This window comes from Corylus avellana, chromosome ca3 (assembly GCF_901000735.1).
Source record: "Corylus avellana chromosome ca3, CavTom2PMs-1.0".
Lineage (NCBI taxonomy): Eukaryota > Viridiplantae > Streptophyta > Magnoliopsida > Fagales > Betulaceae > Corylus > Corylus avellana.
In genome coordinates this window covers 3,717,315-3,735,049 of record NC_081543.1, presented here as the reverse complement: position 1 = coordinate 3,735,049, position 17,735 = coordinate 3,717,315, and the positions used below count along the sequence as shown (strand labels likewise).

General features: G+C 37.1%; 3 protein-coding genes across 3 annotated transcripts; 1 reads left to right on the top strand and 2 right to left on the bottom strand.

Annotated features, from left to right (window-relative positions):
- Positions 1 to 2,824: 2,824 nt before the first annotated feature.
- On the bottom strand, positions 2,825 to 6,727 carry LOC132173796 (RING-H2 finger protein ATL48-like). Its single transcript, XM_059585403.1, has 3 exons — positions 6,541 to 6,727; positions 6,309 to 6,407; positions 2,825 to 3,177 (listed from the first exon to the last, which is right to left on the bottom strand). The coding sequence occupies exons 2-3, from the start codon at positions 6,391 to 6,393 to the stop codon at positions 3,005 to 3,007; spliced, it is 258 nt and encodes an 85-aa protein (XP_059441386.1). The 5' UTR covers positions 6,394 to 6,407; positions 6,541 to 6,727; the 3' UTR covers positions 2,825 to 3,004.
- Positions 6,728 to 7,630: 903 nt separating this feature from the next.
- Positions 7,631 to 10,099, top strand: LOC132175067 (WAT1-related protein At3g28050-like). Its single transcript, XM_059586882.1, has 7 exons — positions 7,631 to 7,987; positions 8,097 to 8,159; positions 8,256 to 8,372; positions 8,635 to 8,881; positions 8,965 to 9,123; positions 9,223 to 9,374; positions 9,849 to 10,099. The coding sequence occupies exons 1-7, from the start codon at positions 7,797 to 7,799 to the stop codon at positions 9,997 to 9,999; spliced, it is 1,080 nt and encodes a 359-aa protein (XP_059442865.1). The 5' UTR covers positions 7,631 to 7,796; the 3' UTR covers positions 10,000 to 10,099.
- Positions 10,100 to 11,143: 1,044 nt separating this feature from the next.
- On the bottom strand, positions 11,144 to 16,706 carry LOC132173380 (protease Do-like 9). The gene is made up of 9 exons (XM_059584869.1): positions 16,034 to 16,706; positions 15,274 to 15,473; positions 15,001 to 15,181; positions 14,694 to 14,885; positions 14,295 to 14,527; positions 12,431 to 12,532; positions 12,281 to 12,331; positions 12,086 to 12,190; positions 11,144 to 11,997 (listed from the first exon to the last, which is right to left on the bottom strand). The coding sequence occupies exons 1-9, from the start codon at positions 16,569 to 16,571 to the stop codon at positions 11,899 to 11,901; spliced, it is 1,701 nt and encodes a 566-aa protein (XP_059440852.1). The 5' UTR covers positions 16,572 to 16,706; the 3' UTR covers positions 11,144 to 11,898.
- Positions 16,707 to 17,735: the final 1,029 nt, after the last annotated feature.

Sequence of the window (17,735 nt, the reverse complement as noted above, 5' to 3'; positions counted from 1 at the left end):
TTTTGCCCACCCCTACATGCCACCACCAATTAATTAATTAATATAGGCACCATTAATTAGAAGATATCGGACCACCTCCATACTTTTATTCTTCCAATTAACTATATACTTTATGTGATTAGTTCTTAATTATGTACTTATTTTACATGTTTGCTATTTTATGCATACATACATACATATATGATATATGGTTTAAATGCCTGTCGATGACTTGAAGATTTTCCAATCATAATATTTTTAATTTTAACATTAGTATTTTCCCCCTTTAGGGTTAGGGGTTATATATGATCGTAATGATTATTTGGTTATATATATATGTGTGTGAGTTTGTTAAGAGAAGGCTAAAAAAACACAACGAAATATTTAATTTTCTTTGTGGTTTGTAAGTTCGTAAATTCTAGATTCAATTCCTGATAGATGAAAACATACACTCCTCGATCTCTCTCTATATTTCATACAAATTCAGCTGAACAAGGTTGAATTTTGGTTATAAAGCACTGATTCTCAGGCAGAATATTTTCAATAGTAGTTAAAAGTTTATACCAATTTGTGTAAACAAAAGAATAATTGAATAAACTAATAATATGTATTCATCTACATATACTAATAATATATATGTAAGAAAAAAAAAATACAAGATTATATTTGCTAATGAAATAAAAAATAAATACCCCTAATCATTATGTTAAGTAAAAATCTGACAATCTATACAATTAACAATTAATATACAATTATATATTTAAAAAAACAAAAATAATGAAATAATTTTTTTTTTCTATTTTGTTTCTACATCCTATCATTTAGTTCATCTAATTCAACTATAACATATAATATTATGTTATACATATTAAAGTGATTAAACATAATAATATATAATTTAATTTGTATTGTTTGTTTTTTTATTTGATTTTGACATTAATAATACTTAATTTATTGAATAATTTATATATGAAAAACTCTTCAAATATAATTAAGTACCATTAATTATGCTAATTTAATGAACCGGTTTTTTAAAAAACCGGTTCACAAATTATACTTTAAAAAATCAGTTTAGCATTAAAATAAAAAGGGTTCATGTCGCATGTCGTAATATTAAAGCACTTCTAAGAGTGATTTAGCTTTTATATATATATATATATATATATATATAATATGTTTAGTATACTTAAAAAAAAAAAGGTGTATGTCCAATAATATACTGATGTGTAACATTTAGTATATAAAAAATGAATATTAATATGTAATAAGATAATATACAGATAGAAAATAAATCTTGAGAATATTAAAGGTGATTCAGAACCGTGTTATGATACCATGTTGAGAACAAAGTTGTATATTGAATCATACTAATAATGTATTAAAGAGGCCTATATATATATATATATATATATATATATATATAAGCTAATACGTCAGACAATAAATATCAATAACCCATAATGTGGACTACACTACATACAATCTAAGAGAGATAGAAGCAAGTCATGTCTGGTTCAATCTGAGAATAGATTCTAATGCATAAACTTGCAGCCTCAAATGTAGAATGTAATTTGCTGTCTGAGCGAAAAGATTATCCGGTTGGAGACCATCCCCACCAGGCACAATCCTCTGGAGCTTCTGGACCTTCATCTGAATCGCCCGTTGCCTTCTTCTCCCTCTAGATCTTCTCACTTTCACTCCCATAATTTTATCCTCACTTTGGTTGCATAAATCTTCGCATGCACGCAAACCCATGATCATCAATGACAACTCTCGAGCTCAACAATGGCGATTATATATGTGGAAATGTGCAAGTGTCGAAGGGTTTTTAAACAGAGTAGTACTTGGAGTGTTGATGAGAGAAGAGAGCTGGCATGTGAGGGGTAAGTGGTTTGTGGAGAGAAATGAGGGCTACACAACACACACGTGTTTGGCAGCTTTGCATGCGAATATTAGCCACTAGTTTTCTGTCCTCGTACGTAATATATATTCCTAGCTCCATTGAATCATGACAGCTATCCTACCCTGGATTTTGGTCTCCACGTCACGAGGATGAAGATGCAAGCAGAATGTACGTGTGTCCATTGATCGTGGATAAGCTTCTTTCCCCTGCGCTATCAGCCTCATATACAGTCCTACTATTTGGCCAAACCTAAGCTTTCTGTCGATTCTTTTGGCTATTTTTCTCTAATTTCTAATCATATTAAAGATTGTGTTTAGTGAAAGACCAACACTATTCTTCTGTATTTTAAGTGATTTTTTAATTAACATCATAATATAGTAATATACCATTATGTTTTGCAGTACTACATGTCTACGAACAATTAACTCTATTAATACTGATTTGATGATAATTTTTATCTTTTGATGGCTCAACTCACTAATTAATCAATCAATGGCTATTAGTGGAGAAATTCATTATTACTTAAAAAGGGTGACCAATTGCATTGAAAGGCCACGTGGGGTGTGGATTGCTGGTTCTGAGTGATATGGTGATATGGTGGGAGGAAATTAAGCAGGGATATCCTCAAGACAAATGAATTTTATTTCGTGGTTGAGGTCTTCTGATAGTGAGTAATTCTTTTTTTTTTTTACTTGTAATAAGACAAAAGAGGAAAACTCGAAATTACACATCATGGATCATTTGACCATTCACTTATTTTTTCGTCAGACTTGATGATTAATTTGGACAAAAGGGGTAAATTTCAAACTCCAAAACTTACCTAATTAACCCTACTTTTACTTTCAAATGGGTAATCTACAACAAAACAAGATAGGTAGGTATTGAGAGAATTGTGATTAAGACATAAACATGATATAATGCAACTCTTAAGAGTCTTACTAATTAACTTGAAAAAGAAATGAAATTTTAATGAAAAAGAGAGAAATGAAGAGAATCTGACAAACACATAAAATATTGGAAAAACTTGTGTGAAGAAGAGAGGAGGCTTAATGTTATGGAATTTATTTTATTTTATTTTATTTTTTCCTCCCTCAAGAACATCAAGAGCAGTTTACAGAAGAATTATCTTGGTCGCCAGGGATTCCCCCCATAGTAGTAAGCAGTACCAACCATGAGTGCTACTGTAGCACCTTGTACAATCACACGAGCTCTCATTAGCTTCTGACCCAACTGAGAATTGCCTTGTCTGAAACTTATTAAGCCAGCCGTGAGCACTCCAGCTGTAATTAGTGCACCTGAAATATTTACATCCATCAAACAAACACATACTAAGTATTCATTAGAGAGAAGAAAAAAAAAATTACAGCTTAACCATCCAACAATATGCAGCTCAATATCGCATGCTAAAGTTAAGAAGTTTGGTCCTCCATTTCGAAGTGTATCGTTTGAAAACGTAGAAAAAAATGCGAGTTATTAGTTCAACCTGTTAACAATATTGATTAACCTAGTTCTGTTAATTACCAAAATCATGCTAGCATGTGAATTTTGGCCAAATATTGCCACCAATAGAAAACAATAATTCCCATGAAAAGGAGTTAAGTGGGCAAAATCAAAACATTCTTATATGAAAACCTGTTATAGGAAAAACAAAATGATGGATATCATGTATTATAAGCAGCAGCCATGGTGATGCATGTCACTTCTTCATGCTGGAGACATCAAGAGCAAACATAAAGGGTTGATGAATGCAACAGTTACCATATCACATTTTCATGTACAACTAAAGGTATACAAAGATATATAATTTTCCCATCCAGAATATGCAGTGTACTGAACACCCAACCCATTTGGCAAACCACAGTGATCTAGGTTTAAAGTAATATTGGTAGTCCTGAACAAATTTTGGAAGTCTTCCATTAAGGCACCATTACTACACCAAAATACTACCCTGTACGAAACAGATTAAATCCTACCCATCATATCTTCCAAAAGGCCAACTCTAGGGCTTCATAGAAGCTCCTCAGAATACCATTTCTCTTCATACACCTATACTTCCACACTAGAACCTTTCTCCACAAACTCTTTCATTAACCATCTCCAGTGCATTCCATCGCAGGAGCTTGAATCATAGAAAACCAATCATACAGAGGGTGGAACAAAGACTGCCACAACTACCCTTTGAAACAGGGGGAGGTCAGGAAGCTGATCTCAGAACACAAGCTGTCCCTTTGTGGGCTTGTTGAAACATAAGTAAAGGAAGTTAATAACGATTTATGTTTTGAGAAATTTGGCCAGAGAATGGAAGGCTATCTGTAATTACCAGTTTCATCCTAGGGGCAGGATATGGGTTTGTTGGAACCCTAAGGAGCTGGATGTGTCTATTATTAATAAGTCGGATCAGGTCCGGCATTGTAAGGTTTCAGTTATGTCTAGTTCTTGAAGTTGTTTTGTGTCTGTTGCTTATGGAGAGAAGGGAGTCTCTTTGGAACAATCTTTCATCCAGTGCTTCTGCTTTAGGCATGTGGACGGCAACATATGATTCAAAAGAAGGACACAACGCCACAAAGGTGCTACATGCACTCTGATGCGCAAAGCACTAAACTTTCACAATGGCAAATAAATTTTCTTGGGACTCTTAATATACAAGACCCAACCATTGCTACAAAAAGATGTCTATTCTAAATGATTGTGTTTTCACAAACATATTCAAATAAAAAATAATGATCAACAGGGAACTTAGTTACACAAATGAAAAACACAACACAACCCAATTATATAGAACACTCTTGAGTGGTAATGCCTAAAGCTTTCGCCCTAGATGTGCTGCCATCAAGCTGACCCACCTATGCATTGCTGACAATTTGCTAATTTTTTCCTTGGCAAAAATACAATCTGTTCAGTGCATCAAGAATGTCTTAGAAAAGTTTGCTTCTCTCTCAGGTTTGAATCCTAATCCTTCTAAAAGCACTTTCTATTATCCTGGGATTGCTGAGGGTGTGAAGGGGCAAATAAAGGAGTGTTTACAAATGAGGGAGGAATTTCTGCCAGTTGGGTACCTAAGTATGCCTTTCATTTCTAAAAAACTTCTGGTTGGGGACTGTGAGGTGTTATTACAAAAGATCTCGGGGGAGAGGGGATTCTTGGTTGTCTAAACACCTTTCTTTTTTAGATAAGTGATTACAATTGTCATCTTCGGTATTGTATAGTATCCAGATTTCCTGGTCCAATATTTGCATCCAACCAGTTAGGTACCTAAGTATGCCTTTCATTTCTAAAGGTCCGGCGAAGGCTAAGATTGCTTGGGATTCAATTTGTGTCCCCAAGGATGAGGGGGGTCGGGTTTAAAAAGAGTTGAGGAGTGCAATAAGGCTGTGATTGTAAGGCATATATGGAACCTTTTTGCTAAAGCTGGTTCCTTGTGGGGTGGCTTGGGTTAAATAAAATTTGTTGAAAGAGTAGACGTTTTTGGCAATTAAAGGTAACACAAAATTGTTCTTAGTGTTGGTGAAAGATATTGAAAATGAGAGAAATGGCAAAGAAGTTCTTGAGGTTTAAAGTGGGGGATGGAACTCAAATTCATCTTTGGTTAGATAAATGGCATCCAAATGGTATTTTGGTGGAAAAATATGGTTTTCGGGGGTATATGATTCAAGGAGTAAAATAGATGCTAAGCTGTCTACAGTTATGCTTGGAAAAGAATGAGATTGGCCTCCTGCAAGATATAAGGATCTTGTCAAAATTCAAAGCAGCTCGACTGTATTGTTGTTTGAAGGGTTTGTTCAGGTTGATTGCTTGTGAATCTGGCTGTATTGTATTCAGTTTCAGTTGTATTTGTTTGTGAGGGGTGGTTGTATTGTAGGCTCTCTGGTGTTCTAGCGTTAATACTAGAGTATGATATATCTTTGTTTTGTATACATGAAAATTCATTCATCCAAAAATTCTCACTAGCAACTATGCCTGAAAATTATCGAGATACATTTACCAAATGGCCAAGATCATTCCTAACGATCTAACAAACACAGCCAATACAACACAATCCATCCCATAACCAGATAAAATTGCATCAACTGCACCATTTCTGTTAGAACCACAAACTCAATTCCCACCACAATATTTAATCAATACTAAGCTGAGGTTGTTAAATCCAATAAATAAGCTTCCTCCAATACCTCGTACAAAACTGTTTCTTTTTCCCCTTTGTTAAGGAAACCCAGATGAACATTACATAACCCACATCAGAAAAAAAATCCCAAATTGACCCCAAAAAAAAAAAGCTTAAGTATCACCTCAAAATTAAGAAAAATCAAACACAACAACCAAATAGACAACTAATGTACAAACTAAAATTAAAAAAGAATTGAAAAAAACAATAAAAAAAATAAAAAAATCAAATCAAATAAGCTATGGAAAATGAAAATGGGTTTACCAACAGGTACAAGAGGGTTCCTGACACGCTTCTTCTCCGGAAAAAACTCGTCCAAATTGGGATTAGCCTCACCCATCTTTTCCATATTACTATTGTTTCCTATTGCAATAATTTTACCAACACAGAAAATGGATCAGACCCAGAAAACCAACAGATTATCGAAGCGCAGGTAACCAAAAAGACGGGAAATCTGCAAAATGTGCATTTATTGTTGTGTCGTTTTGTTTTTGACCTTTTGAGCACCGGAGCGGTGGGATATTTTGATACGGGTCTGGATCGTCCTCAACTGGAATTGGGCTTTTCAGGTTGGGGATTGGTCCTTTATATCTATATGGGACTTTTACGGGTGAAGGAGCAAATGAATTGTGGTGGGATTGAAATCTAACGAGGGAAAAGTGTGTGGACAGAAGGATTGCACCTTAATGGGTGTCCAATTTTGGAACATGTTGTTTCACGTTTGTAACTTTATAAAAAAACAAAGTAATTGAATTTTTAAATTAACAATTTTAGTGGTTTTGCATGTTTATCGAACTACTATTTTCGTCAATATTCCATCCAAAAAAGAATGGTCATGTTGTGGCACTGATAAATAGTCGCGCAATCTCTAATAAGATTGTGAGCATGTTTATCCCTTATCAAACTATGAATCGTCAATATTCCATCCAAAAAAGAATGGTCACGTTGTTGTACGGATAAATAGTCGCGCAATCTCTAATAAGATTGTGAGCATGTTTATCCCTTATCAAACCATTTCATATTTGACACCTCTAAGTACAATAAATAATAATTATACTCTTATGTTAAAAAAAAAAAAAATTAAAAGATTGGCCACATAACCATTGGTTTCTTCTCAGGACCAGCCATATAGATCCACCCCTCACAAAACCCAAAAAGTAACAATATCATCTTTAAAAACTCAAGTAGTTTTTTTGACAAAGCTTTAAATTGGATTTAATCCTACAAAAAAAGGGTATATTGTTGGTTAAGAAACTAATAATTTTTAGTTAGGACTATGTTTTTCTTTCTTTTTCTTTTTTCATTTTTTTTTCATTGCCTAAAACTTGAATTATTTTGCGTTTTAAATCTTTTATGTCCAAGGATGAGTCAATTGTTTGCTAATTTCAAGTGACATGTACAATTACTCTAATTTCAATGGAATAGTGAGTATACTTTTAGTACTTCTTTTAAAACAGGATTTGAAATCTCAACCTCATTTCTATATCATTAGTCGACAAGCAACAAATATTTTCTTTTTTTAGGGTAGCTATCAGCCTTGTTCTTTAGTGGGCCAATGTGATGACATGGTGGGAGTAAGAATTCCCTGCTGTACTCCTCCCTGTTCTCCAAGTGTACTGTTTTTGTCTTGTTTCTCTTGCACCAATGGAAGCGGTACAAAGACGAGATACTGGAGGTCAGCCAATTCCCTGACTTTGGTGACAGAAGGAGAGTGAGAGAGAGAGAGAGAGAGAGAGAGAGAGAGAGAGAGGCATGGGGCCGAGATCCAATTTGGTGGGTTTGGTGCCATTTGCAGCCATGGTGATGGTGGAGTGCCTGGATGTGGGCTTGACCACACTGAGCAAAGCAGCCATGTCCAAAGGGATGAGTCATTATGTCTTTGTTGTCTACTCAAATGCTCTTGCCACTCTTATCCTAATCCCCTCTTCTTTCATTATCGACAGGTAATCAATCTTCTTGCCCATCAACAAACCCTCATGCTTTTTTTCCTTTCTGTTTTCATTTTTCTCTTATAATTGACATTAAAGTTAGTTACTTTACCTTTGTTTTCAGAAACAAGAGGCCTCCACTCACCATCTCTGTCCTGTGTAAATTCTTCCTCCTTAGCCTTGCTGGGTATGGAATTTCATAGAAGAGCTCCACTTAATCAATTCCTGAACTGCTAATTGCTTCTTCCTTTTTTTCAATACTTCATCTCTTTGGGTTTTGCAGGATAACATTGATGCAGAATTGTGTCTTCACTGGCGTAAGCTACAGCTCTCCTACCCTTGCCTCTGCTATGAGCAACTTGGTCCCAGCATTCACTTTCTTGCTTGCTGTAATCTTCAGGTTCTTTTCTTCGCCTTATTTTTTTCACTGTTAGGAGACAGAGAGGAAGGGAAGTGCTTGGCATTCAAAATAGTCAGGGCTAGAGGCAGAATAGAAGAAGAAATTATGACAACCTCTAAATTCTATAATGACAATAATGGTATCAAAACAGAGAGATTTTGATGAATATTCTGACTTAGTTACAAAGTTGAGATGTGATTTTCCAGTTCTACTAAAGGGTATTGTTCTTTTCTTTTCTTTTTTTCTTAATATAATAATCTAGGATGGAAAATCTAGATTTGAGAAGCTCAAGAAGCCAGATCAAGATCATGGGTACCCTGGTATCAATCTCAGGAGCATTGGTTGTTACCCTTTACAAGGGCCCGCCCATTCCATTCTCTAGAAACTCTCTTGATCTTCCATTGCAACCATCTCCATCTACTGTGTTGGCAGCAGCAAATAATTGGATCATTGGAGGCCTTTTCCTTGCAACTGCTAGTTTATGTCTTGCAACCTGGAATACTGCTCAGGTAATAGCAGAGGTGTAATTCTCTTTTTTCATTCATAGCCTGTGTGTTTGTGGAACTGATCTTGATTCATGCTATATTTGAAGGCAGCAATTCTAAAAGGGTACCCATCAGAGATGACAATAGTCGCCTTCTATTGCTTCTTTGGGACAATCCAATGTGCAGCATTTTCTTTGGTTGCAGAAAGAGATCCAAATGCTTGGAAATTAAGGCCTGATATTGAACTAGTCTCTATCATATATTCAGTAAGCACATTGCATATTGTAATTTATCTAATGATCTTGTCTCTTCGTGGCACCTTGGGTTGCTAGAAAGGCTTATTGGGAGTTTTTCACTTTATGTAGGCTGTTTTTGGAAGTGTGGTGACATTTTCTGCATTAACATGGTGCATACATAAGAAAGGGCCTTTGTTTGTTGCCATGTTCAAGCCCTTAGGCATTGCTATTGCTGCTTTGATGGGTGTCATCTTCCTTGGCGATACACTCCATGTTGGAAGGTAAATGTTCTCTCTCTCTTTCCATCATCAATATTGCCAATATTACCAATTCATTTATGTACTTATCTAGCCTGATTAAGCAAGTTTAATTTTAAATCTGACGCACCAATTACCGTACATACCTGTCCTAGATGTTTTTCGATAGAGTAATGCTATTTAGTAGGCTGCTATAATTGGAGATTACGTAACAACGAAAATAAGCCCCCCCTTTTTTTTACAAGTACTGATTTTTACTGTCACATCATTAAGGTGTGTGTATGACAGTCATATAACAACCTACTAAATAGCATTACTCTTTTGGATGGGATGTTATCAATGTTTTTTTCTTTGTCATTTCTGCAAAACATGCTCTCAGCTAAAAGGGAAAGAGAGTCATTTGATTGAAGTGCACTTTTCTCTTTTTGTTCGGTGGACTCAAAAAAGTACTCTCAAGTCTAGTGCTGGACTAATCAAGTTGCTTACTATCTTTTGCAGTGTAATTGGAGCAACTGTAATCGTTGTAGGATTTTATGCAGTAATATGGGCACAATCCAAAGAAGAGGAAAAGGGTAAATCCAGTGAAGTTGATGGGCTACTGTCACCCTCGCAGAAGACCCCTCTCTTGGAGAGCCAGAGAGATGTATAAAGAGGAGTTGAATCATCACTTGTTTATACACTTATGTACAATATTAACAGGAGGAAACAAAAGAGAAAAATGAAGGGATCTAATCATATTCCTTGTCTTCTTTCTGGAATTTGCTTTCATGGGTGGATCAGATCATAGCTTGAAAAGTATAGGGCCCCCCAAAGCTTTGGGTTCACACGTTGAATCTATGCAGTAGTAGTGAACTCTGTCACTGCCTCGCAGCATGAAAGCTCATGCAATATTGGGATTGTGGGATCGCTTGTAGGTCTTGAAATTGGTGGTCAAGATTCACACCCCACCCCACCCCACCCCACCCCACCCCCCTCTTTTTTTTCTTTTTATTTCAAGCAAGGAGATCTTAAACCATGACAACTGCCAAGATTCCCATAGACAACGGAATTTATAATCTATATGGATTTCCTCTAAAATCTCATATTTAGACCACCTAATTGGATCTTGTAACATTAGGTTTTTTAAAATTGTAGTAGCCTTGGGAGGTGCTTCGGCTATCCTCTCTAGCCAATTTTTGAGTGGATGCTTCACTCCCTAGAATTTCTATTTTATTTTTTATTATAGGAGACGTGTTGTATTATTATTTCTGCTAATGTGGTATACTGGCTTTCAGAAGGTTTTTTGTCAAAATTTCAAACGAAAGTTCAGACTAAGGAGCAATAGGGAGTTTTAAGTCACTTTTTACACCATAAGAAGCTTATTGCAAATCGGTACAACCACATAGACTAACTTTGTATTTTTCTCTTAAAAATAATACTGGCGCTAATTTCAACCTCCTAACAGTAACTAACAGCAGGTAAGAACAATTAGGACAAACCCAATCAGATTAATCTTCATCAAGCGCTGATTAGCCACTGCAAGTTGATATTTTTCTTCCAGTTTAGACTGCAAAGAAAGGGAACTTGAAGGATTGTCAAAGTTCAATTGCATAGTGATGGCATATTCCGAGTATCGGTAAAATTGGGATGGAAAACACAACTCCAAGTTGCCAAAGCAGACGTCAATACAACTGCGACTTTAATCCCACAATGTTATGCTTGGTGTGAGTAGCAACAATTCCAATTTGGTGCCCTCTAAAATATGAACCAATTGCTTCTCAACAAATCAATGTCCGAAGAAGACACCAGCAACATTTGGCTAAAAGACATGGCCATTAAAGTTTGTGTTTTGTACAGATAACTAAAATGCAAATACTTTCTACATGTTGAAAGATGATGAAATTGGTGAACCAAACAGCAGGAGAGCTGACCCTATAAATATCATTTCTGATCACAAGTACTTCAGCAAATCCATGATCACATGATAGCATTAATTCAGTCTTCCAACTAATCACAGGTATAGAGATTACTGTTAATAAAATTAAGGGTGACATGTTCTACATGCCACTATCTGGATGCTAAAATTATTCAAAGTTCCCCCTTTTGTAATTGTTTGGTGCACAACCCTCCCAAGCCCTCTAAAAAGTTGGTATTTCACTTTCTTTCTTTTTTCTAAATATGAATTTCTGCAAATTAGGTTCCATTCACATCCAAATGCTGTATGGGGGCTATTACAAAACTATATGCCTCACGTATCTCTCCAAAATTTATAGGGGAAGATAGGAAGATGATATTAAGGACCACCACCTCAATCCTAATGCCTGTAGGGTTTCCTCCATTACTTGCAAAGAACAGAAAACTATCAATCCCCAGTAAGGTACCTGCACCTAAGTCCTAACCGTTCTCCAGAGTCTCACAAGGGCAAACAATGTCTAGGAAACTATAAATATATGGTTAGAAAGTCCGCCCTTCAGAATCTAACATATTCTTCTCCACAAGTTGCAGAAAGGAAAAACAGAAGCAGTGCAGTCTAAGAAAATTAGCATTGCCATGTACCAATGATCCAACCTCAAGACTTTAGATCATCAGATATTGCTGATGGTATGCAGTGAGTTGCAAGAATATGTAGAGTAGCTGCTTTCGCAGTGTTTGTCCGAAGGACCACTATCTGCACAGAAGAGCACATGTGAATAAATGAGCGGGGTAAGGTTTGTGTGCATGTGCATCACACCAAGAGAGAGAGAGAGAGGAAGGACCTGTTGATAGTCTAAATCAAATTTCAAAAATTCTTCTTCACAGCTCTCTACCATGGTGGCCAAGCTCTTGAGATTCTTCACAGGCTTATCATTGAAAGCAATAACCTATAAATATACACAATGGAAACAACTTAGTAATTAAAGCAATCCATAACTAACATCAAAAGCAATTAACAGGAAACTGATATTCCAGACCTGGGTGTTTACAATCTCCTCGTACCCAATGTTGATATCAGCGACAAGCACCTTTTCAAAAATATGACATTATAAGGTAAAGAACAAGAACACAGAGAAAGAAATATGACGTTTTAAGGTAAAGAACAAGAACACACACACACACAGAACCTGTGAAACCACAACAAGCTGCTCGTCTGGTGATTGTGGCATTGAATGCACCAGTTTATCTAAAAGCTTGACTGGAGCTTCATATTCATAATCCTTTCCATACTGCAGATACATGCAGAAAGAAGTCAGGACTTTGTGATACCACGCAAAATATTTGTTAAGTCAAACATGATTAATTTGTTATTGAGATCAAAATATAGTAGGTCGCCAAATGCATGTGCAAGTTGCAACTCACAAGTACAGAATACTCTTAACACAAATAAAATAAAAGGACCCAGTCCATTATTCAAATAGAAAGATTGATGAAAATTTGAAGCTGGGCATGGCATTAAAGGTTTGAAATAAAAAAAACACTTCTTTAATATGAAACCATCAACATATAGAAGGTTACAGAGCCTACATGTGTATAGGATGAAAGACTAGGAACGAACTGTTAGAACCTCTGATTGATAAAAGATGCACCAAACCACCTGACAAAAACCGCATATCCTTTTTATAGTACCTAGGGCCAGTTTGGTTGGGCTGTAACTTTTTAAAATATGAGAAGCTGCAATAGCTTTAAGAAGCTACCTTTAGACTGCTTCTCAAAAGTCCAAGCTGCTTAACAAAAGCAGCAAAAAGCCCAATAAAAGATAAAGCACCCCTGGAGAAGCCATGAAAAGCCCTATCAAACGGTGCCTTGTTAGACAACCCAAATGCAATTGGCTCATACTCATGGATTCAAAGAAGTAAATGATCCTGAAGACATGAAGGATATATCTTTTTTTCTTTATGATAAGTAGCATGCCCTAACTATTGCACAAGCCCTTAGATAAAGAAGATTAATTGTATTTCTTGGATAGCGCATGAAAGGGTATTTGGCAAAACAAAGCTCCCTTGAGAGCGGTTTTCTTTGCTTGGTCGGCCATTCCAAGAAAGATTCTTACGATGGATAATCTTAGGAAGCAGCGTGTCATTATTATCAATTGGTGTTGTATGTGCAAGAGGGACAAGGATTCTGTGGATCATCTTTTTCTCCATTGTAAGGTGGCTTGTGTTTTATGGAATACTTTCTTTAGTCGTGTTGGGCTGTCTTTGGTTATGCCTAGACATGTAGTAGACTTGCTTGCTTGTTGGGAGGAGGTTATTTGGTAGCACTCAAAATGCAGCTGTGAAGAAGATAGTGTCTTCTTATCTTTTGTGGAGTCTTTGGAGAGAAAGAAATGATAGATATTTTGAGAACCACAAGAAGACAGTGGTGAGTCTTTGTTTTTCAATACCCTCTATCTTCGGACTACTACGTCTGTTTTTCCTAATGTGCTTAGTTTGCATGATTTTCTTGATCTTTTTTCTCCTTCTAGGTAGGTGTTTTTTCTTGTATACTTCATGTGCACCTAGTTGCATATTCACTTTTTAATGATATTTTGATTACTTGTTAAAAAAAACATGGTTTTTCAATTAGTAGCACGTTCTGACAAATTATAGATAAAGAAGACTAGCATAACAGGATTCACAAGGCTGAACTGAAGTAGGAAGCAACCCCACCAATGCAGTTACATATGCACTCGAGACAAAGATGCCTTGTCACTCAGTCAAAATCAACGAAGTACAAGATTTGTCAATCAGTTTATAATTTCATGTAAGATAATCAACTATCTTCTTAGTTTTAAGCCAAAAAAAATCTCCCACTACAATCAGACTCAAACTACTTGTACAAGTTCTCCAGCCTTCATTATGCTAAATTTATTTGGAAGTACAAACGATCAGCTATGACATCAAAGCAATGGAGAACAAAAGGTAGAAGCAACAGATATTATTGTCTATACCGACTCACAGAACTCATTCAAATACACAAGCACATGGATTCAAAAGTTGAACTACAAACCTCAGAGCGCAGGTATGGAACAGATACAGTTGTAAAAACAAATCCGGCAATAATATAATATGAGGGAGGTCTGCCTTTGATGTGGGCTGGAATGAGCCTTTTGTGAGTTGCAAGTTTGATGTCGAAGTTGAGAATTTCATAATTGCGAAGTACTTTAATGGCTGCATTATCCCCAGTATACTTCTGGGAGACGAGGTAACTAAAACCTATGCGCTCCCCATGCCGAAAAGGAACTGAAAGATCCCAAAGAAGGCACATCAAAATTAAGGAGCAATAAGATAACAAAGGCAAGTCTTTGTTGACACCAGTGACATACTATTATCCCTCAAAAAATGGTGCCACACTAGTGATGCACTTGAAAGTTACTTTTTCACAACAATCATAAGAAGTCATGCTTACCTGTCCCATCATTCGCAATATCAACCCCATCAAAGCTGAGAATAATATCTGATGGCTCCAAAACCTTAGATTCTGGGGCAGTGAGATCAATTCTTCTAATTCGAACACCCTTTTGATCAGGTTTCATACCCATTGACTTCCGCAAATCAGGATTTTCCATCTTCTGCCACTCAACCCCAAGAATTGGGAATCCTGGCACGTGATGAATGATAATGAGATTAAAAACTATACAAAAAATCACAAGGTGGATCACAACTTGTAGAGGTAAGAACCAAACCTTAACAACTCAAAGCTGTAACTAAATTACCTGTATATGCCCCGTTCTTCTCATAATCCTGGATGAAGTGCATGATGACTGGTGTTGGTATCACATAACCTATATTCTCCACATCTTCATGTTTAAGGGACTGAAATGCAATTCCCACACAATTCCCTTTATCATTAAAAGCAGGCCCACCAGAATTCCCAGAGTTTATTGCAGCATCTATCTGCAAAAGTAACCATGCAAAGAAGGTATCAGGACAATTGTTTCATGGGCAAATCACATACACAAGAAATGCCAGCACCACGATCTCATAACCTGCAAACCCAGAAGCTCAGTGGAACCATGAATATAAGATAGGATCTCTATTCGCGAAACAACACCACTTGTCACAGAAATCGTGTCTCCTCCAATTGGGTAACCCACAACAGTCACAGCATCTTGAAGAGCAGGTAAATCCCCAAATTCCACAGGTGACACCCCTTCCCAAAACTCATCATTCTCGACTGCCAGCATTGCTGCAAATCACGTGAACCAAAACTTGCAATCAATTAAAAATCCCATAATTTGAGCCCATGGAAGTACAAATTAAAATGGGTTCAAAAAAATTTACTCCATGTCATAGGTAATACAACTTAAAGGACTTCTAGACGTGCAATGCACATGAACCTCACTACACAACTTCTCTCTCTCCATTTCCATCAACAATGAAGTTTCATGGGCCATAATAATTCACCTCCCATTCTCTTCCCAGAAGACCCTTGAGTTACTTCTAATCCCGATCTCTTCACCTCTTCTAAGAGCTCATAGTCAGCTAAAATACCTCCTACATATATTAATTGTTGAATTTCACCTAGAATAATGGCTCCTACATACATTTTACACTTGTTCTCAATGCCAACAAGTGCAGAATGCTCAGGTTTCAATGCAACACTACCACATTGCCATTAACAGCCACCTTAGTACACACTTCTTGCCCGACACAGATTAGGCAGAAACATAACAAACCATTCCAAACGCAAATTAAGCACATAACGTAGTCTCTAAGCAAGGAAAAGGGGGGAATTAGGTTACCTACCGATATCGCATTCGGTGCCGATAGCGAGCACGGTGGCGAGGTACTTGATGTCGGAGCCGCGCTTCTTGAGCTTGACCTGCGTGTAATGCTCGACGGAATGCGCGTTGGTGAGCACCCTCCGCCCTGCAATCACGAAGCCGCTGCTGCTGGAGCTGTACTGCCTCTTTCGCTGCCACGGTAGCGAGAAGTTGGGCTCTGTGTGCACGCAGAACACCTTCACCACCGCGTCCATAGCCGGCACCACCCTCACCGCCGCCCCGGAGACCTCCAATGGCCCCACCGCCACTTCCACGAAGTCCCCGTTGTCGAAGGCCCTCTCCGGTGTGGCCCGCCGCGGCTTACTCGGGCGGCCTCTGCGGTTAGCGGTCCCGGCGGCGGATGCGGGGGAGTCGATTAGCTCGACGTTGGTGACGGAGAAGACGTCGTCGAATGCGACGTCGTTTAATGCGGTGGTGGAGGTGGTGGGCAGATCTACGGTTTCCGCGGAGGGGATCTTAGGCTTTCGGCCCCGTTTCCGTTTCTTGGACTCGCGGCCCATTTGGTTGGTTTGGTGGCGAGGGCTGTGAAATCGAAAGAAACGCTTAGGTTTGAAGCAAAAGAGTTGCAGACGGAGGGAAGGGAAAGGAAACCTCTCCAGCAACAACGAAGACCTCGCTCGACATGTTTCGTGCTTTCGTTACACCATATTTTTAAAACGACTTGTAGCTTTTCAGCTTTCTACTGTCGTTTAGTATTACTACAAATGACTAGTAGTTCAACTTCTACTCACTCCTCATAGATGTCTCATGTCGTTAGGACCATATATATATATATATATTTTTTACATGTTCACACAAATAAAGGGAAAGAGAGAAATATAAATTAGTGATCTCTATTTCATAAAATGTAGTTTTCAGCTAATTGAAATATCCTTTAGAAACTTAAATTACAATAGATGACAACCTTTGGGCTCGTATATGGAACGAACAGTCGTTTTAAGTTATAAATGGTAGCCAAAAATAGTTTAGTGATGGTGGCCACGTTAGAAAGTGTGGTGGTGTATGCAACGAGCTATTGTTTCAAGTTATAAACTATTTTTATTCACCTTTCAAGATTTGCATAAGCAGCAAAAAGTCATTGACCTATCCAGCATAAACATTAGATTCCACCCTTGACATAATCTTGTTATATTGAGAAAGTGGTCAACAAGTATGTCATGAAAACTAAAAGCCAGTCTCAACATCATATGATTCTAATCTAAAGTATAGAGAAAACACATGAAGATGTAAATCATAACTAGAGTATGCTAGTGTGATTGGGAGTATAATATTATTAATATATATATGCTATGCATTGCACTAGACCTTATATAGCATTTGATATTGACATGGTAAGTAGATTTACTAGCAATTCAAATAAAGAACATTGGGATGCCACCTCAAGAGTTCTAAGATACCTAAAAGGGACTAAGAATTATGGTCTACATTATTAGAGAAAACACATGAAGATGTAAATCATAACTAGAGTATGCCAATGTGATTGGGAGTATAATATTATTAATATATACTATGCATTGCACTAGACCTAGGGCTGGCAAAACGTGTTGGCGTGTTGGGTCCGTGTCAACTCGTTTATGACATGAACCCATTTATGCCAAACCCGAACATTACATGTTTAACTAAACGTGTCGAACACTCAAACTCGAACACGATACGTTTTCTTA